The following is a 24,721-nucleotide window of genomic DNA, read 5'->3' as shown; positions in this document are numbered from 1 at the left end:
TTTTCTGTAAAAATTTCTCTTTTAATCGAAACACTTCCAGGTAATAACATCCTAAGATTTTCCTCTGATTTTTAGTTAGCCTCCAAACCCAGGGTTTACCTTTTATTCTGCTTTCCCCATTCCCTATAGTCAAACAGAGTAGTCATTAAGAGCCAGGAACTAGAACTAAACTAGAACTCAAACTACATTGCCTGGTTTGGAATGTGGATATACGACTTACTAACTCTATCACTGAGTTGAAGCTATACTTCATATAGCTGTTAGGAAGATTAAATGAGTTAAGGTTTACAGTGCACTTTACAAATGGCTAGTAACACAGTATAAGTAAGTAGAAAAACTTTTCAGTAGTATATATTATACATATGTTTTAGTAATGTATATTACTGAAATAACTTCATAACTGATCAGCCTCTTTTTCTCCCTACTTTAATCCTTACTACTCAAAATGTGATCCTAGCAAGACAGGCATCATCATCTGGAGTTTGTTAGAAATAGAAAATCTTAGGCCCACCCCACCTCCAGAATCAGAATGATTCATATTTTTACAGACATATGAAAAGCCCTGCTTTATATGACCCCTGGATTAATCTTAAAACATGATTTATTATATTCCAACCAAATTCCTTTTTTTTTTTTTTTTTTTTTTTTTTTTTTTTTTTTTTTTTGGAGATGGAGTCTCTCTCTGTCACCCAGGCTAGAGTAAATGGGGTGATCTTGGCTCACTACAACCTCTGTCGCCCTGGTTCAAGCAATTCTCCCTGCCTCAGCCTCTCAAGTAGCTGGCATTACAGGTGCCTGCTGCCACACCCGGCTAATTTTTGTGGTTTTAGTAGAGATGGGGTTTTGTCATCTTGGCCAGGCTAGTCTCGAACTCCTGACCTCAGGTGATCCTCCTGCCTCGGCCTCCCAAAGTGCTGGGATTACAGGTGTAAGCCACAGCACCCGGCCAAAACTCTTATTATGGTTACCCAATGATACCCTTCTATGTATGGCTCTTTACTCCATCCAATGGGCACTACTTGCTAATTCTCTCTGCTTTCAGGTTCGATCTCCTCTGAGCATACTGTGTGCGTTCCTGCCTCTGTGGCTTCCTTCTGCTGGACTGGGGATCTCCGAGTTGACACTCCCAACCCTAATCCTTTCAAGTCTTCAAGCCCCATCCCCCATCTTAACTCTACTCCTTTCTCCAAGAAGCTTTTACTGACTTCACAATCAGATCTGGGTTGGAATTCTAGAACTATTAAGTGACAGAGTGAGAGCTTGAGGAAATTACCATTCTCTCTGCCTTGTTTTTTCATCTGTAAAAATGCAGTGATCTCACCAAACTCATAGATTTATTCTGAGAAATAAATAATGTAGATGAAGTGCTTTTACCATGCCTAAAATAAGCACCCATAAGTGCTTAAAAAATAATAACCAATAAATTATTATTATTGACATTAAAAAATGGCTCCTTTTAAATTCCTGGAAAATGGCTATTCCCCAAATTTCCATTTGGCCTCTTAAAAGTATAATCTCATGCTTTTTCTGGTTCCAGCTCTAACTCCCCCATTCATTCATCCAATTAATGGGCATCTTCTATGTACCAGGCACTACTAAATGGGAACTTAGCGGTGAATCAAATAGACAAAAACTACCATTCTTAAGGAGCTTACAATCTACTGGTTGATGCAAAACTAATGAGGTAAATAGGTAAAATATATCATGTGTTTGGTGATGATTAAGTGCCAGAAAGATCAATGAAGCAGGGAAAGGAAATGGAGTGTGTGTGTGGAGGTGGGGCATTTGCAGTTCTACACAGGATGGGCAGCAGAAGTCCCAGTGGGCACTGACACCTGAAGGAGGACCTAAAAGCGACGAGGAGTGAGTAACGTGGCTAACTGGGGAAAGAGAAGGCAAGTGAGTGTGAGGGCACCGAAGAGGGAATGCCTGGTGAGAGAGCTAGAAGCAAAGGGGGCCAGTACAGCTGAAGGGTGGGAGCACCAGAGAGAATATAGGAGACACAGCCAGAGAGGTGACGTGGGGTAACGTTGTCTTGTACTATACACCTACAGTTCTCTAAGCACTTCTCAAAGGCACTACGCCTGTGGTACACCTTGGCAACGATGCTTTCAGTGACCAAGTGAACTTGGGGAATGCTGGGTAAAGCAAAGCTATTAAGTGGTTTGTTTAAAATAGAATCTGTAGAACTTTTATTTATTTATTTATTTTATTTTATTTTGTGACGGAGTCTCGCTCTGTCGCCCAGGCTGGAGTGCAGTGGCCGGATCTCAGCTCACTGCAACCTCTGCCTCCTGGGCTCACGCAATTCTCCTGTCTCAGCCTCCTAAGTAGCTGGGATTACAAGCATGAGCCACCACACCTGGCTAATTTTTGGATTTTCAGTAGAGATGGGGTTTTACCATGTTGGCCAGGCTGGCCTCTGACTCCTGATCTCAGGTGATCTGCCCGCCTCAGCCTCCCAAACTGCTAGGACTAAAGGCATGAGCCACCGTGCCTGGCCTGTAAGAACTTTTAGATAACGTTCTGTAGAACTAGTCTTCCGTTGACAACACTTTTGGGGGATGCTGCCACAGGATGGATATCTACATCTGCACCTAAAAAGACATGTGCACGTGTGTCCATTTAACCCTCACGTTTGACAGTTTCATATCAAACGTGTCCTCTTGACTTGGGCAGATCTGGATGTTGCTTTCTCCCCTGGAAGGCAAAGATGTTATCTTCTTCGTTTCATATCTCTTACCATGCCTTCCCTTGCTTCCAGCAGTCTGAAGGGCAATCCTATAGGCACTGAGCTCTCACTCACCATCCTGTTCTCATATCTAAATGCCAGCTCTGCCTAGCAGAAACTAGAAACATCCTCAGTGTGTGTTTTCAGCTTCAATATCACTTTTTCTCAACTGTCATCTTGAATCCTTCCAGACAGCTGTGGTTCCTGAGTTTTACTCTCAGAACTCTGCAAATTTTTTATAGCTTTTATCACACTATACTTTATTAACTGATTTATTCATTAAATAAATCAGATGTGGGTTCAACAAATAAATTCTGTATTACCCATCAAATTGTAATGCCCAGAAGAGCACCTGGTCTGTCATAATGATGGAAAACATTTGCTGACTGAATCAGTGAATAAATCCATGTGCTATTTTCCTGACTGTCTTCATCCTGGCCCTTGCCTTGCCTCTCCTGGGCAACTGCTGCCCATCCTCTGACATCATAAGATACTAGTAAATATATATATATATATATATATTTTAAAGTTAAATGAACTTGAATACATACGTAAGGCAAGAGGCTTGGTTCGCTATTCACCCCACAAATGCTGATCAAAAAGTGCAAAATTATTTTCAGGTTTTTGGGCCAGCCATCTGCAAGTGTGGTCCACACGTTCTCCACCTCCGACCAGGCCAGTTCATCGCCATACTAGATGCAATACGCACAAAAGATACTTCAGTCATGACTGCCTATTATAAAAACCAAACTTGTCATACCATGAAATATTAAAAAATAATGTTTTCCACAGATAGCTTTAATCGTTTCCACACTTTACAGAAACAATAATTTCTTTCAACAAATCTAAATATAAATATCATTAATCATATATGGTTTTAGTAAAAAAAATTCATATATCATCAGTCTTTTTTAAAGAAAGAAATTTATAATGCATTTTGCTTGGTTATCACAGGATTATGGAGCCTCTTCATCTGTTTCTAACCACATCTACTTACTCAATAATTCTGTGCAGCAATTATAAATACAAAACTCATTTTACCTTTGCTGTCATATACATCAGATTGTTCAAAACCATTGCAGTGGCTTGTGGAGATCCCCATCCTTCTCCCCGTAACCAGCGCCTACTAGTCACCATAAGTTCTCGGTCTTTCAAGGAATCATCTTCATCTTCATCATGTCGCCTTGCTGTGGGGAGAGGTTTTAAGTCCACCAGCTCGATGTTGTTCATCCATGGTAGCAGGTAGTGCAGCATCACCTGCCGTCCAGCAGGGTGAGCTGTCTGGATTCTCTGGCTTATCTCTGAAATTGAAAACAAGTCAAAGAGAACTGATGTAATTTCGGCTTCCTCTGACCGGTAATTAATTCCAACAGATTTCAGAAGCTGGATTTTATTCATTTTACTCATTACACTTAACAATTATAAGTACTGTTTTTTCTTTTAGTAACTTTCACCTCAATGACATCATAATATTAACAGCTAACATAAATCAGAAGACGGAGAGAGGGAGAGGGAGAAGGAGAGGGAGGGAGAAAGGGAGAGAGGGAGAGGGGGAGAGAGAGAGAGACTGTGTCTCAAAAAGAAGAAAAAGAAAAAAGGGACGGAAGGTAAGAATCTACCAAAAGAGACAGAAAAGGAATACTCAATGGTAGAAGAAAAAGCAAGAAATACTAAGTTTTTGGAAATTAAGAGAGGTTAGAGCTTAAAAAAATATAAGATGGCTAACACCAATTGCTGTGGAAAGTAGCAAACAGACTGAAGACTATTAGCCAGTGACTAGACTGAGCAGTTGGAAGGTAACCCGGTGAGGCTACAGAAAGGAACTTGACACTAGTGGACTGTGAAGGCCATCTGTGAAGATCTAAGGCATGCATGAAGACTGACAATATGGAATAGTGAGTGTATATACTCAAGACAAGGCATAGGGGTGAGGAAGGGGTTAGGAGCAGGTGTGAAGGAGGGAAAGGATGTGAGGAGCAAGAATGGGAAGGACCTCAGAGCTGACAACATCTGAAGACCACTGCATTGAATCTGGAGAAAGAAAGGATCAGGACCCTCCAATTTTAAAGTGGCAAAGTTTATGCTGATATCTGTATCTGTGCAGTAAAATTCTGAATGAATATTGTGTTTGTCTTGCCCTAGAAACAGTGAAAGTGAAAATGTAGGTTAGCTATGGAATTTGTCAGGTTGAGAGGCTATGTTTTGGTTTAGAATGAACTACCTTAAGCAAAGGAGTTAAAATTAGCTGATGCTAAGGACAAGAGTGTCTGAAGATAGAACTGAAGGAAGAATGACAAGGTGGTGGTGGTGGAGGCATGGGCACGGTCGACACCTGTACCAGCCGACGTCCTAGGCGATGACATGGCATTCTAAACAGTTACATGATCTCTGAGACCTAGCTGGACTCCCCTGCTTTCTGTGCAGAAGCCTCTAGTAGCAGCTCAGCAGCCACAAAATCTGTATTCATGGTGGCTGCTATTTTGTGTTGATGACCACTCATATCCATCTTGGAAGGGCCGTCAGGGATGTGGGGGTTGGAAAAAAGGAAGGGGCATAATTGCTACCAACTACCAGGGCAAACCAAACAGGTCTACTGCTTTCAAGAACTAAATGTTAGGAGAATTTAAGTTGTTGTTGTTGCTTTTTTCTCCCACTCAGGTAAATTAGGCAGGGAAATAAACTATTTCTACTGCTAAAATAGGTGCTATGCAAAGATCCCAAGCAGACTAAGGCCACTAACTCTTGAGTCCAAATGAAAGAAAGGACCCACAGCAGAACTCCACAATCTCCCAGATCCTAGTGTTGGTGCATGTCCAGTATTTACACTGGAACAAGATCTTGATGTAGGTGACAGGCAACATGTGGGAGACTAGAAAGAGTTTTGCTCAAAGCACTGTACCACCTGCTCCTATGGTTAGAGGTTTCACTCATGGAAAACTGCCTACAACTTATCCCTGCCTATTTTTATTATTAAAGATATGCCAATACACAAAATACAATGTATTCAAGAAGTTCTATGTCTACTAAGAAATACTTTTAAGTCACATATGGAAAGTCCTCCCTCTTGTATTTTTTTCTTTTTGATGGAGTAGGGAGCAAGGGAAGGTAAGGTGTAAAACCCTACAAGGACGCCGTTGATAGAAAAACCTAAATACTGTGACAGATCAGAATTAAGAGTTCTTATTGAAGAAAAAAATATTTCCTATGTAAAGACATGTCTGGTTTTGATTTAACCTGTAATTTAATAAATTTATAATTTTCTAAAAATTGTTTTTGAAGAAATGATTGACAAAGAGAAACTACTAACCAGTTCATTGATCATACCTGAGAATATAGCGAGAGTTAGCTCAGGATACGCCCTTGCTAGTTCCTCGGACAACTGATAATATGAAACAGAATAGAGATGTGGTAGAGGAGACAGCTGGCTGAGTACTCCATCTGTTCTCTGAATCTCCAATTTGTGAGCATAGCGAAACATCTTCGGTTCCAGAATCTATAGGAACGTGATTCCATCAACTTAGGTTAAGATTGTATGGGTTCTCTAAAGTTTAACTATAATTTTATATTTAAAAAAAAAACTCTTTTCCCAGGCTGAGTAGAGTGGCTTATGCCTGTAATCTCAATACTTTGGAAGGCAGAGGTGGGAGGATCACTTGAGGCCAGGAGTTCAAGACTAGCCTGGCCAACATAGCAGGACCTCATCTCTACAAAAAATTAAAAAATTAGCCAGGTGTGGTGGTGTGTGCCTGTGGTCCCAGCTACTCGGGAGGCTGAGGCTGGAGGATCACATGAGCTCAGGAGGTAGAGGCTGCAGTGAGCCATGACCGTGCCACTGTACTCTAGCCTGAGCGACAGAGTGAGACCCTATCTCAAAAATAAAACGAAACAAAACAAAAACCCTTTCTCACTAAAAGAACTTACATTCCTCATATTTAATGTCAATGATCCAGGTTAATAATACAGTCTGAAAATAACTCCAGCAACTTAATATACAATTACTTGAAAAGATTTACCACTTTTCTTACCCAAAATATGATAGTACAATATATGTATAAGTGAAAAAAAAAATCCTTCAAGGAGAACTTTTGACATTACACTATTTAAAGAGCTGTACTGCTGAACTTTCCTCTTAATTAACAAAGGCATTAGGGTATAATTCCTAAGATGGATCTGCTGGCATCAGAACCACTTTAGAGCCTTTGGAAAAAGCATCTGCTTGAATCCTGTTCTTAGCCCTTGGTTAAGATGGAAGAATCTTGCCCTATTATGAATTAAATACTGTATACCAATAATATATCCGTGTTTGCTAAGTTTCTAAGTTATTTCTCCTCAACCCAATAAAATTTACATGAGAATATGATAAAAAGAGCTAATTATTTTTCATATGGCTCTCCAAAAAAATTTGGACACACATTGTTCTCATCTGCTGAACAGAAATACTTTACATGGACACATATTTATAAGTACTTTCACATACATACACACGTGTTATTATAAATAATCCTTCTACAATACACTTAGGAATAGTTTGCATTATTTATAAATTTAAATATCTATATTATCTTTGTCTTATATTTCTAATAATAATTAGGACTTAATACCATAACTTCATTATTACAAATAAAGCTAAATGCTATTATCAGTGTGCTTTAATGGCAAGACTAAATTATTGGGCTTCATTAAATCCTGAGTAAAAAAATATTTAAATTCACACATTTACAAACCTGTAAAAGTTGCATAGCAACTTCATAGATACTTCTAGAAGAATCAGCTGCTTTAAACAGTATCAGATTTAGAAGCATCACTGTGTCACACTGATAATCCCTAGGAATAAATTTACATATTAGGTAAATAACAATGTTTAGAGACTTTTGCACCATTTAATAAATATGATATGCAAAGGGCAAGGCTTGTAGGTACCTATCTTCTAAGTCTATGAGGGGACTTGGTTTTTTCAAGGCAATAGGTACAACAACAGATGCGTGGTGATAATTGTCCTTATTTTGGTTAAATTCCATTAGAGCACAAGTGTTCAACCTTTTGGCTTCCCTGTGCCACATCAGAAGAAGAAGAATTGTCTTGTGCCACACATAAAACACACTAAAAAATGCTGATGAAAAATAAAAAATCCATGCATAATTTTTGTAATATCCACCACCACAGATAAGCAAAAAAGTCCTCACATTCAAAGGGTTAGACACAGCTGAATTAGAGCTTAAGAAAAGAAAATACAGTTAACCCTCTGTGGATCAAAAATATGTGGGAAAAGCCAGGCGCAGCAGGTCATGCCTGAAATCCCAGCACTTCGGGAAGCCAAGGTGAGAGGCCAGGAGTTCAAGACCATCCTGGGCAATACACGTAGTGAGACCTCGTCTCTACAAAGAATTTAAAAATTAGCCACGCATGGTAGTGGGAGTCTACAGTCCTGGCTACTCAGGAGGTTGAGGTGGGAGGATCACTTGAGCCTAGGAGTTTGAGGTTACAGTGAACTATGATCATGCCACTGTACTCTAGCCTAGGTGACAGCGAGACCATGTCTAAAAAAAAAAAAAGAAAGTATATGGGAGGATTTGCACAGGGTAAATACAAATACTGCAGCATTTTATATAGAAAGCTTGAGCATCCATGGATTTTGGGATCTGAGAGGGGTCCTGGAAACAATTCCCCACAGATACTGAAGGACAACTATACTGGTGTCTTCATATTTTAAATTCAAAAGAAAACTTTTCTTTAAGAAAACAAAACAAGAAACCCGTATCTAAAGTACCTGTTCTGGAAAACATTAGCAATGGCTTTAAAGCAGCCAGCCGCCACCCTCCTGGAGCCTGTGTAGCAGCGGTCCACAGCCCAGTACATCAGGTTGCTCTGATCAGGGTTCAGCTCCAGCAACAACGTAACTGCTTCACAGCCCAGCTGGTGAACCTAGGTAAAGGTTGTGAAATTGCTCAATAGAGAGAGAACGTTACATATTTTTTGTCTGTTTCCCTACAGTTCTTACTAAGGTAATATGGTGCATATATTCATTGTAATTAATAGGAAAATTCCATCTCCTTTTGTTCACCTCCCTCTCATTTTATTCAGCCAGCAGAAAAAAACCACACGGATGAATTGAATTTGGCCTCTTGCTTTTTACACGAGTCTCTCTAGTATGATTCTGTCTTCCAACAGAGCCCTGAAGGCGGTTAATGAACATGAATAGTGTGATTAAGTGCTTTCAGAAAAATGAGTCATTAAGCTCTCCAATTATTTTATCAAGCTTTATTCTTGTTTTGATAACCCAATAGAAAAATTGTTGTGAGGAGAAAAAAATGTAAGTCCTATGTTAAATTGTGAAGTCTGTAAATGTACAATATGAGAGTAAGGACAGCAAAGGGTGTGGAGGGCAAGGAAGAATGATTAAATGGAAAGTGGTTAAAAAAAACGAAATGAAACATAGCAAATAACATATTTCTCCCATGCAGCTCAATATATTCTATGTTAGTATTTTATTTATTGACTTAGAACCCTGTTGAGAGACACACACCACTGTATTAATCCTATAATATTAAAAGGGAAATTAAAATTATTCAAATTAATGATACGTAAGAATTGGAACATTTTTACATTATGAGATCCTATTTAACTTTATATAATATGCTTTTTGCATATGGTCCTAACCTATCTTATTTTTTAAAAAAGACTTGTTTCTAGTGCAACATACATGAACTGCTAATAATACAATGAGAATTTATTATGAACCTTTAAGGAAATTGTCATAATTACCTTTTTGTCCAGAGAATCCAAAATGTTATCCAACCATTTGTACAAATAGCCATCTGATGAAAGTCCTACATTATCTGCAACAGGGCCACAACATAGTACAGCAGACATAGCCTTCAAATAATAATATTAGAATTACATTTAACAAATTTAAGAGGTTAAATGTTGGTTGCTTAATGAGAAGAGGCAAAATACTTATCTAGTATCTAGTCACAATACTTTAATTTTTTTCTTTACAAATTATTTTTTAAAACTAAGAAATTTATTTTGAGTAAGTAAATATGATACCAAATTAGATATGGAGTTTGAACAATACTGGAAAGGAAGATAAAAAGACCAAGAAAAAGTACTTAAGTAAGGGAAAAAAAGGCATTTCTTTCAAGTAATACTCAGTTATTTAAGATAATGGTGATCAAATTTGAGTAGATTCTGGAAGTGGAAGTGTTTTTCATTGTATTTTACGTATTTAAATATAACTTTTGGTATTAATTTTGAATACGGCAGAAAAACATATATTCTAATACTCTCAGATACTGTGAAGAAATTCTTATCCTCTTTAAAATACTAGTGACTGAGAGACATAAAAATATTTAACTCTGCTCTTAAAAAAAAAATCAGGTTTCTAAGTAAATACCTTTAATGCACAGTATTGATGTCTATTAATTTGCATATTTCTATCACTGTATCTGTCCAAGGGCGTAAACATGATGCTAAAAGGACCTGCCCAGTGACTGAACAGCATAAATAGACTATGACGAAGGCTCTGCTGAGGAAAAATACTTCTTCTCTGGTGCACTGCAAATAAAAAAAGATAGAAAACATTTATTTCCATTTCTTTTTGCTTTAACTTTTATACCGACATGTTACTGAATGTGTAATAGTGTAAAAAAGAAAGCAAAAGTTTTCATTTTAAACTATCAAAAACCTCCACAGTAGCAGGGATCATTTAATATATGCAAATTGCAGAAACAAAGTTGCAGTCTGTGTCACCCTGTGGCAGCATTACATGACACACAGCATCTCTGCAAGCAGAAATTCCATGGCAGGCTCAATGGCACATGAAAGCTGGCACAGAGGTGGGGCCAGGAGCCCATTTCTCCCTGGGCTATCACTGGCTATATGGTGAGACTGGCCAAGATTTTAACACAGACACACCTCTGTATCTTGGTTCACTGGTAAGTAAGGGCTTTGGACAAGATACATGTTTTCAAATTTTGTACTTTTTTTTTTTCAGCAGGAAAGCTGCCTTTTCCTGCTAAAGGAAGCTTACATGTAATCTCAATACATAAAACAGATAAAAGGGGAGTTGAGGCCTAGCGTCCAAACACATTCTGCTGCTTTCTGCTGATGGCACCAGAGAACCTCAGGGCTTTGAGAAACAACAAAGTTTGAAAACCACTGGTTTAAATGATCTCCAAGGATTTTTTCCCCCATTTTGAAATTCTACTATATAATTTCTCTATATCTATCCTTCTTGAAGAAACTCAGCAGTATCACAATAAACCAATTTGGAAGTTGTAAAAAAGTGTTTAGTAATAGACTAAACTACATCTTTACATTAGTGAGCTTCAGATCAGAAAATTTTGAAAAAAATATGCTCTTTTCCTTTGACAGCATCATTTTCCTTTCAAAGATGAAAACAAGGCTCCTACAGTTGAAACTGACATATGTAATTAAGTGCTTAATGACCCTGTTATAAAATACAACCCATGTTCTTCAGGAATCAACTGTCTGTATATACTATTCAAAGCAACAATGTGACTTTAATTTTTCAGAGAGAAAAAGAAACATTTGTATTTATACTGTATGCCAAAGGCTAGAGTCACATTACTTCTTACAGTTGGCAAGAATTTAACTTTTAAAAATGTAATTGTGTATATTAATCTTCCTAGTATCTAAAACAGTATCTGTCAATATAGAACCTACTCAATAATTAGAACATATCTGGTAAACCAATAACATGGAATCCTTGTTACATTTTGTATTTATGGCCTATATTCTTTTCCCATTATTCAAAAGTATCTTCTTAATTTTATTCTCAATTATCATTTGAAACACTGCACTCTGCTTATTGCATCTAAAAGAAGGTTGTCTAAAGAGCTTATTCTATTGATTTCTCTAGGTTCTTGTGTCAGTATCCTGATCATTATTGAAATTCCATGCTGGGTTGCTTTTTTATTTCTAATCACTGACGATAATTCAAAGGGAAAACAAACTCCAGCCATCCTGGTTATGCTGACATATTTTTCCAGTATGTTCATACGTTACTTTATCAACTTAGATTATTAAACCTCAAGGAAAGAAAAAAATATGATGGTTCCTTAATACTCAATAATGCTTTAAGAAATTGAAAATAATACCTGGAACATTCTGAATAATATTCGCCACTAAGGCACTAAAATGGCATCGTATATCCTTCAGTGTGTCAGAGTCTTTTTCATTTTCTGCTTCCAGGAGTTGTCTAGTTAAATCTACATACTCCAATAAAGTGTTGTTGAGAAAATGTGTTTCATTATCAAGGCCACCACTTGCACTGAAAATATTGAAGAAAACAAATGATGAAGCAAATGGGACTTTAAATTATAATTTAAATAAAAAATTCTTAATACTCAAAATGAGAATAATACATGTTAATTTTGCATGCTCATGGTAGCATGCAACTTAATATATGAAAATTAAATGAATATGATTTTGCTTACTTTAATATGAAAATAGATGGTGTGTCTTAATCTAGGAACTGCTATTGCAATTTATATTATTCAACTCCATATCTAACTTAAATCAACTCAGTGCTAAATGTTGTTTCCTCTCTGTGAAACACACAGATTTCTAAACAAAGAGACAGGAGGCATATGAAATGGGGAGGATCAGTTTAGAAAAGTAGAAAGAGGAAAGACTACTTCTATTTATTCATAGCTGCCATGTCTATTCATATTATGCCTTCAGTATAATCAAATATCTATTAGTCACTTATTCTCAGTAAGATTCTGGGATAGGTATTATCAGGGATGCAAAAGTCTGAGAGAATTCTGGTAAGAATAGGGTAGAGTACTGGGTTTCAAAACCTCTTTCTAGACCTATGGAACTGCTTTTAAGAATATCTGCAATGCGCTAGGTACGGTGGCTCACACCTGTAGCGCCAGCACTTTGGGAAGCCAAGGTGGGTGGATCACTGAGTTCAAGAGATCAACACCAGCCTGTGCAACATGGTGAAACCCTGTCTCTACAAAATACACAAAAATTTGCCAGGCATGGTGGTGCACGCCTGTAGTCCCAGCTACTCAGGAGGCTAAGGTGGGAGGATTGTTTGAGCCTTGTGATCTAGTCACTGCATTCCCGCCTCAGTGACAGAGCAAGAGCCTGTCTCAAGGAAGAAAGATATATCTGCAATGAGGTTTTCTTTGAGGCAGGGATCTATGTCTGTGCCTGGAAACCACGGACTGACTGATAGGGGAGTATTTGGTTAGAGTCAGAAGTCCTGGATTCCTGTCTTGTTTCATCAATCATTAAGCATATACCCCGTATCTACCTCAGAGTGTTTTAGAAGGATGTAAATGAACTGCTATATATGAAAAGGCCTAGTAAACAATAAGTGCTATATAAATGATTAGCTATTACATATGCATTTATTTAGGTCAGCTTTTTCTTATTATGTTTGAAAAGTACTTCTAATATGTATTATTTTAAAGGTAATTTTTTTTTAATAGTTATTGAGTAACTGGAATAAATATCCTAAACCCATGAAAACAAGAGTTAGGAGTTGCAATGATACTATAGTATATTAACTGTATCAGTCTACAACAATAAATATGTATTGAATGAATCAATGTATGACCTTTATTCCTTAAATAAGTGTTTTTCAGGTGCTTTTCAAATTTTTTCCTTTATTCCTTAAATGAGTGTTTTTCAAGCTCTGGATCATGACCTATTAGTGGATAGGAAACTGATTTACTGGACTACAACCTGCACCAGAATAAAATCTTCATTAATCTAACAAATATTCATTATCTCCTATGTGTCAGGCACAAGAAATCCACTAGGTGAACAAAACAAAGTTCCCTGTCTTCTAGGCATTCAGAACTCATTTTTTTTTTTTTCCTTAGCCATGGAAATTTAAAAATCTAGAATAGCAATAACTTTCTATCAATAACTCTTTCTAAAAATACTTCAAAACAAAATACACAACTGGGTTCAAAGATCATTATTGCTTAATAGTCATATAGCTTTTGGTAGTTAACTTTAAATAGAGCAACATTTTACATTCCCCAAAATAGAACCATTTAAAGATTCTTCTACTAACGCTACAATTAAAGCAACCAAAAAAAAAAAAAAGATTCAGATGTGTATCAGGTTGTTAATTTTTTGCATCAAGCCGGCAAGTTTCCATTTTACTTTTCCTAACTCTTATTTTTTGTGAAGGAAAGAAAAGAGAATGGTATTTCTTTTCTTTTTTTTTTGATACAGTTTCACTCTTCTCACCCAGGCTGGAGTGCAATGGCACTATCTTGGCTCACAGCAACCTCTGCCTCCTGGTTTTGAACGATTCTCCTGCCTTAGCCTCCCGAGTAGCTGGGACTACAGGCACGCACCACCATGCCCAGCTAATTTTGTATTTTAGTAGAGATGGGGTTTCACCATGTTGGCCAGGATGGTCTCGAAGTCCTGACCTCAGGTGATCTGCCCTCCTTGGCCTCCCAAAGTGCTGGGATTACAGGTGTGAGCCACTGCACCTGGCCAATATTTCTTTATTTGCTTTTTACTAGGAAAGAAAAGTAAATCAACGGTTTAAATATTCTGATTAAAAACCTATTTTGAAAGCATTTGTCAAAAGCATTCAATGCTACATATGAAAGGTGTTAGGTAAAATAAATAATCGGGAGAAATGCTAAAGGAATAATGCCATGCAGTTATGATAGTTACTACACTTGTTGTATTATTAATACTTCTTTTTCTCCTTTTTGTTTCAAGACAGAGTCTCATTCTTTTCCCAGTCGAAAGTGCAGTGGCATGGTCAAGGCTCACTGCAACCTCAATGTCTTGGGCTCAGGTGATCCTTCCACCTCAGCCTTCCAGGTATCTGGGACTATTGGTGTCTGCCACTATTCCTGGCTGATTGTTTGCATTTTTTTATAGAGATGGGATTTTGCTATGTTGCCTAGGCTGGTCTCCAACCCCTGGGCTCAAGCAATCCACCCGTCTCAGCCTCCCAAAATGCTGGTATTACCACTGCACCTGGTCCATTTTTTTTTTTTTTCCTTAAGATATATTTCAGTGACCTTTTTTGGATATGGTCAGATCTACTATTTTTCTTCTTCAATGGTCAGGTAACACCATTATCCTCCTAAGGAAATAGTTATTTTTCAACATTCGGCTGATGGAATTTTCCTCAAGGGGCTAGGCTTAGTGTGAAGATGCCTTTTCTGTGGCAATATCTCCAGGTTTCATGGTTTTATCTGTGAATGGTGGAAAACTGTTATGAATTATATTTGTGATTTCATAATTTTTCCTGGCAGGATAGATAACAAGTTCATTGGAATATATTTGTAAGCCTTATAATGTTTAGCCTGTGAATATATTATTTTTTCAAGCTCAGAAGAAAAAATCTTTAAAATGAGGTAAAAAACAGGAAAATCTGTGAAGAAAAAGCTACTACCGTCCACTTGCCAAAATAACTAGGTTCCAACAAATATCAAAATCATAGGAACATCATATCCATTTTTTGCCAGAAGCAATCCAATTCTGGTGGCAGATTTTCAATACATTTTAGCTATTGGTTAGTGTATCGAATATTTGTTAAATAATTTTCATAGTGATACATACAGGTTTTCTTGTTGCAATGGTGCTTTTCTGTTTTTATACATTTCATGAGTGAAAAGAGATTACGTTCTCTAGGATCATTCCAAAGTTTTAACAATCTGAATCCAATACTGACCTGTGACTAATGACACCAGCATCTGCCAGCAGTTCAAATATTCGTACCAGTTGTACTCGTAAAATGTCTCGACGCCTGCGCCGTTTCATATTCTATTCCAAACATACAAACATATTAATTAAAATCTTGCGGGTGTAACTTGGAAAGAATAATGTGAATGTCTCAAAGAGAGGTTCTGGGCTCACTGAAGTTATTTTGCTTGTACAATGTAGACTGTAGGTACTCTGGCAGCTACTGCCTCAAAGAGATTATGTGTGAACAGTTTGAAATGAATGAGTCAAATAAAGTCACATGACATCTTACATGGTGACAACCCCTGTGTGTCAGGGGAAGTAAAATACTACATTTTTAGGTTATTTGCTAATCAGATAGTTTTAGAATCGAAGTAATTAGTAAACTGTTATCATAGACTAATAAAGAATCCCTAATACCCTCCAAAAATATGACATAAGTGTAGGGAAAACAATCCTAAAGAGAACTTAAGATTTTGCTCATGCTGCAGTTTTCTACACAACGATTAATTTTGGCACAAAAAAAATAAACAAATATGAGAAAACCTCCCTTACTCATTACGATATGAATAAATACGTTTGTATTATTAGGTCCAAAGAACTAGAATAATGCCTAGAATAATAGTTGTAACATTTCAACTTGATTCTGCTTCTAGCAGAAAGTCATGTAAGAGATATCGATCACCTATATCACCTTCTACTAATAATAGCTCATTATTTCATTTGTGATGTAATTTTCAAATTACAGAGTAATTAAAAACATATTTACTAGTCTTTCATTTTCTTGTCCATAACCCAATTTTTCTGCCTTCCAGGTGCGTGACATTTTACTAATGACTAATCAATTACATTTACTTTTCTCTGGGCTCTTTCTAAAGTTGACAGCAATTCATTTGGAACAGGATGATTTCTTATCAGTCTTTGAAGATTACTGCAACTCGTTTTTGCAGTTTGGTTGGCCTGTTTTTACTTTGTCTTCACAGAAACAGTGTGAGTCTAAAGCTCTTAAACTATAACTCATATTCAAGGCACATCACTGTATGTGTTTAACAGCTTTCCTTCTGAAATTCAGAAAAATAAATACTGCTATTTCATTTTGTTTCAAGCTTACATTTCTCTAATAAGTCATCAAGCACTGTAACCAAACTGATCATTCTGAAACAAAAATCAAATCAATGACAAAATGGGAATACTATCATGACCCTACAGTGCTAAATTAAAGGAGAGTGAGGAATTGCAGATGATGTTTCAAAGTTCCTAAACTGCAGGGATTATCACCATCTCCCTCTCCTGCTTAAATTCCTCAGGGGATCCCCAACATTAACAGCACTGATTCCTAAACAATGTTCTACAGCAGACTCATCTAAGATGCTTTACAAAAATAGACTTCTGGACCCTATTCCAGGAATTCTCATTCAATAGGCCCAGGAGTCTAAAATTTTTAGCAAGCTCCCCAGGTAATTCTCAGATGCCACAGGCATAGGAACTACTGGTCTACTGGTTAAAGCTAAAACTAGTAGTTTTTCATGAGATATTTCTCATCCTGCTATCCAGCCTAATATTCAATCACTTCCCCCATAATATAATTATACAGAAAAATGTACCATTTCAAAATTCTTTGTAAAGTTTGCAAATGCTGTTCTTCACCTAGAATACCTTTCCCTTGCTTGTTCACTGGGAAACATGCTTCAAAATTCATCTCAAATATCAGCACTTCATCTATAATGCCTTCCTTACCCTGCAACCAGAGTCCCAGGCTTTCCTCTCTGTAGTTCTTAGAATCCCTTCTCTATGATTTTATTTGAGTGTGTCATAAATTGCTAGAATTAAGGTTATGCAACCATCTGTCCCACTGGACCTATAGTTTCTGAAAGTTGCTCAGAACTGAAACTACAGCCCATGGGCCAAATCTGGCCCATGGCTACCTGTTACTGCAAATAAGGTTTTACTGGAAAACAGCCACACTCCTTTTTTTAGTGTAGTCTATGAATGCTTTCATGCTACAAAGGCAGGGTTGAGTACAGACAGTATGGCCTGTAAAGCCGAAAATATTTATCTGCAGAAAAAGTTTGCCAACTCCAACCTAGACCCTATTTTCTGCCCTCACTTAAGTTAAAGCAATTGTTCATTCATTTTATATAATGGGTTTCTGCATAAGATCTTCTGGGGGGAGGGGAAGTATCTGCATCTTAAAAAGAAGAATACACTAGATCATCTTCTTAATTTCTAACTTTTGATATAACATGTAAATATGGCAGAAAAATAAATGTTCACTAATAGAAGGCTGCAGAACACAGCTCACCTCTGGCCTTCTTTCAAGTGCTTCTTTAATTATGGGATGTAATTCCTCTATTAGTTCCCTAGAAGAAAAATGGTACATATTCTATTAATAGCTACACAGATATAATCTGACACATGTAAATATGTAAAGATATGATGTAAACTGACAAGTGTTAATTCGAATCCTGTTTTAAATGCAATGTCTATTGTTTTATTTTGTTTATAAAAAAACACATTATATTATAGATTATTTGGAAACCAGGAAAAAAATGGTATAGGCCCCTTATTTTAATTTATAGAGGGAATACTACCAATACTTTTATTCAATCAGTTTGCAATCGACATACGTTTTACTTAGTTCAAACTATTTTATATAAAATGGTATCCTTTTTTCTTTTTTTGAGACAGAGTTTCGCTCTCGTTGCCCAGGCTGGAGTGCAATGGCGTGATCTTGGCTCACTGCCACTTACGCCTCCCGGATTCAAGTGATTCTCCTGCCTCAGCCTCCCGAGTAACTGGGATTATAGGCATGCACCACTATGTCTGGCTAATCTTTTGTATTTTTAGTAGAGACGGGGTTTCTCCATGTTGGTCAGGCTGGTCTCAAACTCCCGACCTCAGGCGATTTGCCCGCCTCAGCCTCCCAAAGTGCTAGGATTACAGGTGCGAGCCATCGTGCCCAGCCTCCTTTTTTCTTTTCTTACACTAACATAGTTAATTTTATATGCCAATAATTAATTCACAATATTCAAACATAGGGTGGGGTACCATAATTTTCCTAGACATTTTCATTTATTAATAAATCATTATATTTTATCTAATTTTCTCTTACTAAAAATATTGCCTCTGTGAACAACTTTGTATATTTATCATTGTTTTCTATCTCCTTAGGATTAATTTTACAAATTAAATTAACGGGTCAAAGGGTATGAACTTTGTAAAAACGATAAATTTATCTTTATTTATATTTTGATTTTAAATTGAAAATGTGCTTACTTTAAGATGGGGAAAATCTGAAAGTTTTTCCAAAACTTCATTTATAAGAAATGCTATCCCACACCTATAGATATATTACAATTTATTAACCTATTCTTTTTTACTTATTTTACTTAAATGTTCCTTTCCATGGAAAACTTTAGCAAAAGGCAAAAGATTTATACAATCTGAAGATAAACCAGAGTATTAACCTATTTCCTGGTTGTACAGGTTATCTTGGAGACAAAACATCAGATACCATTCTCACATTAATTGAGGAAATTCTCAAAAGAATAAATTCCATGCCCAGGAGACAACAAGGCAGAACTTCAGGCAAAACTGAAGAATTTGCTTCATTAATATAAAAAAATTACAAATGATATCAAACATCTATGTAAATACTTTTTGAAAGATATTCTAATTCTCTTGGATAAGCAGGGGGAAAACTGGAGTTTTAACTACTAGACCAAGATTACACATTAAAAGAATGACTACATAAATAAATATAGTAGAAAAATACTAAGTATTTATACAACATTTCATTATTCCTAGAAAACATAGGTAAGTTTTAATCTGCTCAATCAAAATGAGGAAATAAAACTTCCAATAAATGACTTGCTAAATGTTACATGGCTAGTTAATTGGTGAAAGTCAGGCCTGGTATGTGACCATCCCAATAAGCACTCTGCTTGACCCTACCACACCTTCTAAGTAGCACATTTATTCTTTCAGTGCATAAAAAAAAAAAAAAAGTATGAACATAGTTACCTAAAAGCTCCTGGGTTAGTCCTGCCAAGACCTAGAACAAGGGATTCTGTGATTTCCATGCTCTCAGAGCGCATCATTGGAACTATGTGCTTAAACAAGGATGAAGGGGATGGGATGCCAATAATCTGGAAAAAAAAAATACTATATTTATAACAGCCACTAATGATACTATGTCCAATTAGATAATCTGAGATTTCAGTAGTCATAGGTCAAGGATAAATGGACAGGTGAAACTTTACTATGAATGATACCTCAAATTTCACCTGCGGTGTACATAATTTAAAAGGTTAAATAACTTGTCCAGTGGCTTAATGTAACTTCATTAACAGAACTTGGGGCTCCTAATTTCTTACCCTCACTCACGATCATATAATAGGCTGACTCCCTTCATCAGATACTCTGTACCTTTCGATCCATGAACATGAAGAAAACAAAATGACTTCTAAAATAGTCATCAGTGTTAAAGTCAGATACTCTGGTCTTTAAGTTTTGTCATTTTCATGAAAACAAAACCACTGCTCCTATCCAGTACCCTTTAGATCACTACATGATTTAGGCAAATTCCAGAAAGGCATTTAATTATGTAAATGATTCCTTTTGGGTTCTGAGAAGTGTGAGAAGTACAAAAACTGGAATATGGGAAAATAGATATGACAGTTTCTTTTAAAATAATGAGTATGATAAACTGAATGGGCATGGGTCTTTCTTTCCAATGGAAAACTATGTACGTATTATTGATTCCAACTAGGAATCCATAAAAACAATGATGGGCTTTCTTGAGGTATTTTCCTTTTTGCAAGTAAGTAATATACTTTCAACTGAGTTACTTTATTGTCCATAAAAAGAAATTTTGAAATCTTATTTTTATGAGGCCATTCAGATTTCATAGATCCAACAGTGGATCTGAGAAACTTACTTTGGAATCAATGCTATAGCCGCTATCTGGGGTAGACGCCAGCGTCTCAGGAGGAGAGCATCTCACAGAACCTGCAGATGTGGAAGATGACGATGTTGCTGCACTGCAGCAAAGGATCAGATAGTTTCTCCACAGGCCAATGTATGAGTCACTGCTTGTGGTGGTATTTACTTTCTTAGCATTGATGGGGCTACTAAGGAAAAAAAAAGAAAAATGGGCAGATACGAATAACACAACACATTTTAAAAGTTTATTTTAACTAATGCTGTATTTTTCTTTCTTTTTTTGAGAGAGTTTTTCTCTGTCACCCAGGCCGGAGTGCAAGCAGCACAATCTTGGCTCACTGCAATCTCCACCTCTCAGGCTCAAGTGACCCTCCCACCTCAGCCTCCAGAGTAGCTAGGACTACAGGTGTGTGCCACCACGCCCAGCAAATTTTTTGTATTTTTGGTAGAGATGAGGTTTCGTCATGTTGCCCAGGATAGTCTCTAACTCCTGAGCTCAGATGATTCACCTGCCTCGGCTTTCCAAAGTGCTGGTGCTGGGATAACAGGGGTGAGCCACCATTCCTGGCCTAATGCTAATTAGAGAGATGGTTAGCATAAGGTTTTTATTACTAGTACTGTTTTTGTGGACTGATATCAATGAATAAAGTACTGGATTTAAAATTAAAATATATTACCAGATCATTTTAACATTATTATTCCTGTGATAAAAGTTAATATTTTATTGGGCCGTATTTTATAACTTATTATGCATCCTCAATGTAGAAAGAAAATAAAACAAAAATCAAAATCATCTTTAATCCCACATGAAAATAAAACACTGCATATTCTACATATCTTTAATTCACATACATGAACGTAAATGCATGAATAGATCTCTTTTAATTTATACAAAATAAATGTTTATTTTGTATCAACTTTTAGACTTATGTATTTTCACCTATGTAAATTAATATTCTGTGACATTATTTTGATTTATCATATGCTATATCAATATAAAGTATCATATTTTATATAACCAAACTTTTGTTGTTTGACATTTTAGCTAATAGCAATTTTTCCCTATTATACACAATAGTATACATTTGAATATATTGTTAATTATTTTCTTAGGTAATTCTTGAAAATGAAATCACAGAGTCAAAGAAGATACATATTTTCAAGGTTTCTGCCAAATTTCTGTCTTGAAAGTTTACACCAATAAAATATTTTGAAGCAATTCCATAAATCTTTCCAAATACCAAAATTATGTAAGAATTAAGGACTGAAAGCAAAGCGAAAGAGGAAAAATACAAATATATAATCCTTGCCTTCAACAAGTTTTGTAATATGCTAAGGTAAGTAATGCAAACACACCACTTCATTAATTCAGTAAGAGTATCATAGAACAATGTCCTAGTATGTTAACATACTAGGTATGGTAACATATCAGTTTAAAAAAACTGTCAAAAATATCACTGCCCCCATGTGGGCTATGGGAGACATACAATAAAGAAATAAATAAAACAATGTCAGATGGTGCTAAGTTTGATGAAAAATAGAGCAGAAAGGGGAGATAAAGAATGCTGCTAGGAGATGGAGTTATAATTTAAAATACGGTAATTAGAGAAGGCTACTTAAGGTCATAAATGGTATGCAAGGTGGCAAATGTCAATCTTTATTAAAAAAGTAACAACTAGACCAGGTGTGGTGGCTCACAACTGTAATCCCAGAACTTTGGGAGGCTGAAGTGGGAGGATTGCTTGAGCCCAGAAGTTTGAGATTGCAATCAGCTATGATTACACCTCTGCATTCCAGCCTAAGGGACAGAGCGAGACCCTGTCTCTTAAAAAAAAAAAAAAAAAAAAAAAGAAAGAAAAACAACACAAAACAAAACAGAAATCCAATACACAATACCTGAGACCATATATATACAATTAGTAGAAATACTAATAGAAGTATTTCTACTAATTGTATATATATTCAAATCCAAAAGTAAGAATGACTACTCTGGGTAGGAAGTTTAAGAGATTTTAAAAAATAAGATAGAATTTGAACTGTATCAGACATAGATACGCAAAAATTAAAAAAAAAAAGGTATCCTATGCTCATGTGAACAAAAGCTCACAAAATGGAAACTGTCAACCACATGTAATGAACTTTGAGGGGATAATTTGCTTCCAACATTGAAGGTATTGATAGAAAGTAAGAAAAAAAGTACAGAGTGAAGTCAGATTTGAAGAGCCTTTAATGTAGGCCTCAAGTGATAGGTCAATCCAGATGCTGGGTTTGCACGGGCAAGTTACATGCTGAGTACTCATTCCATTCAATGTGATCTATGTAAGGGGAAATCAGGAACCCAAACCCAGATTCAAAAATCCTCCTCTGTATTTAAGAGCAAAAAAAAAAAAAAAAAAAAAATTACCTGAAATTTATAATGACCTTAGTCAACTCTCTATTTCACAATCAGTTACTCCAAATCTTTACCAACATCCTCACATCCACTACTCAGTGTATTACCACTCCCCACCAGAAGGTGGCCTTCCTTATACTGTCATCAGGAAAAGTAAGGCCACTGAGCTGAGTTTCACTCTGCTTCTCACCCTTTATCTACAAACTTCTGTATCTACATCCATACTCATCTTTAGATCCTTTCCTAATTTTTTTCCCTTAACAGAGATTCAATGGACACAACTATGTACCAAGTACAGTGTTATTAAGTAAACAATTAAAATTTGGTGAGACTGTATTACATGAAAAGGATGAAGAAGTTATGAGACTATGTCCTTAACAACATTCTTCTCCCTCCTTAAGACATCAATACAGTATCACATATTATTTATGGGACTTCCAATCTGTAATACTTTTGTATTTTTCAAATAAATACATACGAAAGCTGACAGTCTATATATTTTTAAATTTACACTAGGAAAATAACTTACTTTATATCGACCTGAGGGGACAACAACTGAAGTCTTGTGTATGCAAACATCCAAGCATAGCTCACAGCTGTAGAGCAGTGTTTAGGAAGATTTTCTTGCTTTAAAAAACTGGAGAGACTTATAATCCATGGGTCTTGGCCTTGGGTCACATGTGCAAATATCCATATGTGTGATGGACTAATCACATCAAACTGGTGGCTAATGGGAGAAGAGTTCCATTCTGCTAATGTTTGTAAATCTATCGAGCTAGGGCAATAGAGCAAAGTAGTCTATATGGAGAGGAAAAAATGGATTATTACACATTTCAGTAACTTTGAAAATTTTACCATATAAATTGCTTTAAACTGAAAGTGGTCTATTAGTAGTTTCCAAAACAAGATAATATAAAGTCCATGGTAGGTTGAGAGGAGTAGAGAATTCCTGAAACTGCATGTAAAGTTTGTGTATGTGCATTCATGTCTTTTTTTTGGGAGAGGGATTCCACTGTTTTCATTGTTTTCAAAAGGATCTATAAACCAAGTACGTTCAGGACCACTATTTAAGTAATTCTTAAATAAATATCCAAATTTCATGGTATACCAAAAGCTGCTTTTTAGTTCTCTAACTAAAAAGTGAACCATTAACTTTCATGTTGACCTGTATCTATGTATGTGTGGAACAGACTCAAAAATGAGCTCTTCTCCAGAGGTATATATTCTGAAATACTTGTTCAATATTTGAACTCTTCCACCAAAGAGATAAACATTGATGTTCAAAGAAAAGTATATTAAGCACTGCTTTAGGCACTAAAAACAAGTAATCCATTACTCTCTTTTTGGAATAATTCATAATTTATAGTTAATATCTAAAACAAAATGTTTTGAATTGCATAGATCCTTTCATAAAATAACCAGAAGAGAGGCTTTTAAAGGTTCTTACCACAAATAAATGACAAACACATGAGATGATGGATACACTAACTAGCCTGATTGGGTCATTATACAATATAGACATGTATCGAAACATCAAATTGCACCACATAAATATGTACAATTATGTCTATTTAAAATAAATAAAATTAAAATTTAATTTTAAAAGTTTAGCATCATGGTAGCGTCATGGGGGGGAACTGTACAGATTTCTAATAATCTCCTAAGCTTATAAAATCTTATTACCTCCCTTGGCTACATAAAATTTATGAATTATAAGAATCAGGTGTTATGCAGAAAGCTCTTAATGTTATGCATTAACCCCTTGTCCATGTATTCTAAAATAGGATGAAATAATTTTTAAATAGTAAGGTTTTATTTTTTATTTATTTTTATTATACTTCAAGTTCTAGGGTACATGTGCACAACGTGCAGGTCTGCCACATATGTATACCTGTGCCATGTTGGTGTGCTGCACCCATCAACTCGTCAGCACCCATCAATTCATCATTTAC

General features: G+C 36.1%; 1 protein-coding gene across 1 annotated transcript in view; it reads right to left on the bottom strand.

The window, feature by feature from the left end:
* Nucleotides 1-24,721, bottom strand: part of FRYL (FRY like transcription coactivator) — a 294,438-nt gene that overhangs the window by 65,492 nt on the left and 204,225 nt on the right. Inside the window, 13 exon segments of the mRNA XM_017878697.1 lie at nucleotides 3,283-3,423; nucleotides 3,773-4,032; nucleotides 6,056-6,224; nucleotides 7,456-7,555; nucleotides 8,499-8,653; nucleotides 9,494-9,604; nucleotides 10,125-10,285; nucleotides 11,851-12,023; nucleotides 15,423-15,514; nucleotides 17,736-17,793; nucleotides 19,457-19,581; nucleotides 20,373-20,565; nucleotides 23,299-23,567. Of these exon segments, the coding sequence (XP_017734186.1) occupies nucleotides 3,283-3,423; nucleotides 3,773-4,032; nucleotides 6,056-6,224; nucleotides 7,456-7,555; nucleotides 8,499-8,653; nucleotides 9,494-9,604; nucleotides 10,125-10,285; nucleotides 11,851-12,023; nucleotides 15,423-15,514; nucleotides 17,736-17,793; nucleotides 19,457-19,581; nucleotides 20,373-20,565; nucleotides 23,299-23,567 (2,007 nt within the window).

This window comes from Rhinopithecus bieti, unplaced genomic scaffold (genome assembly GCF_001698545.2).
Source record: "Rhinopithecus bieti isolate Rb0 unplaced genomic scaffold, ASM169854v2 scaffold_11787, whole genome shotgun sequence".
Lineage (NCBI taxonomy): Eukaryota > Metazoa > Chordata > Mammalia > Primates > Cercopithecidae > Rhinopithecus > Rhinopithecus bieti.
Note: the sequence above shows the minus strand (reverse complement) of the source record. Positions and strands in the feature narration are given on the sequence as shown.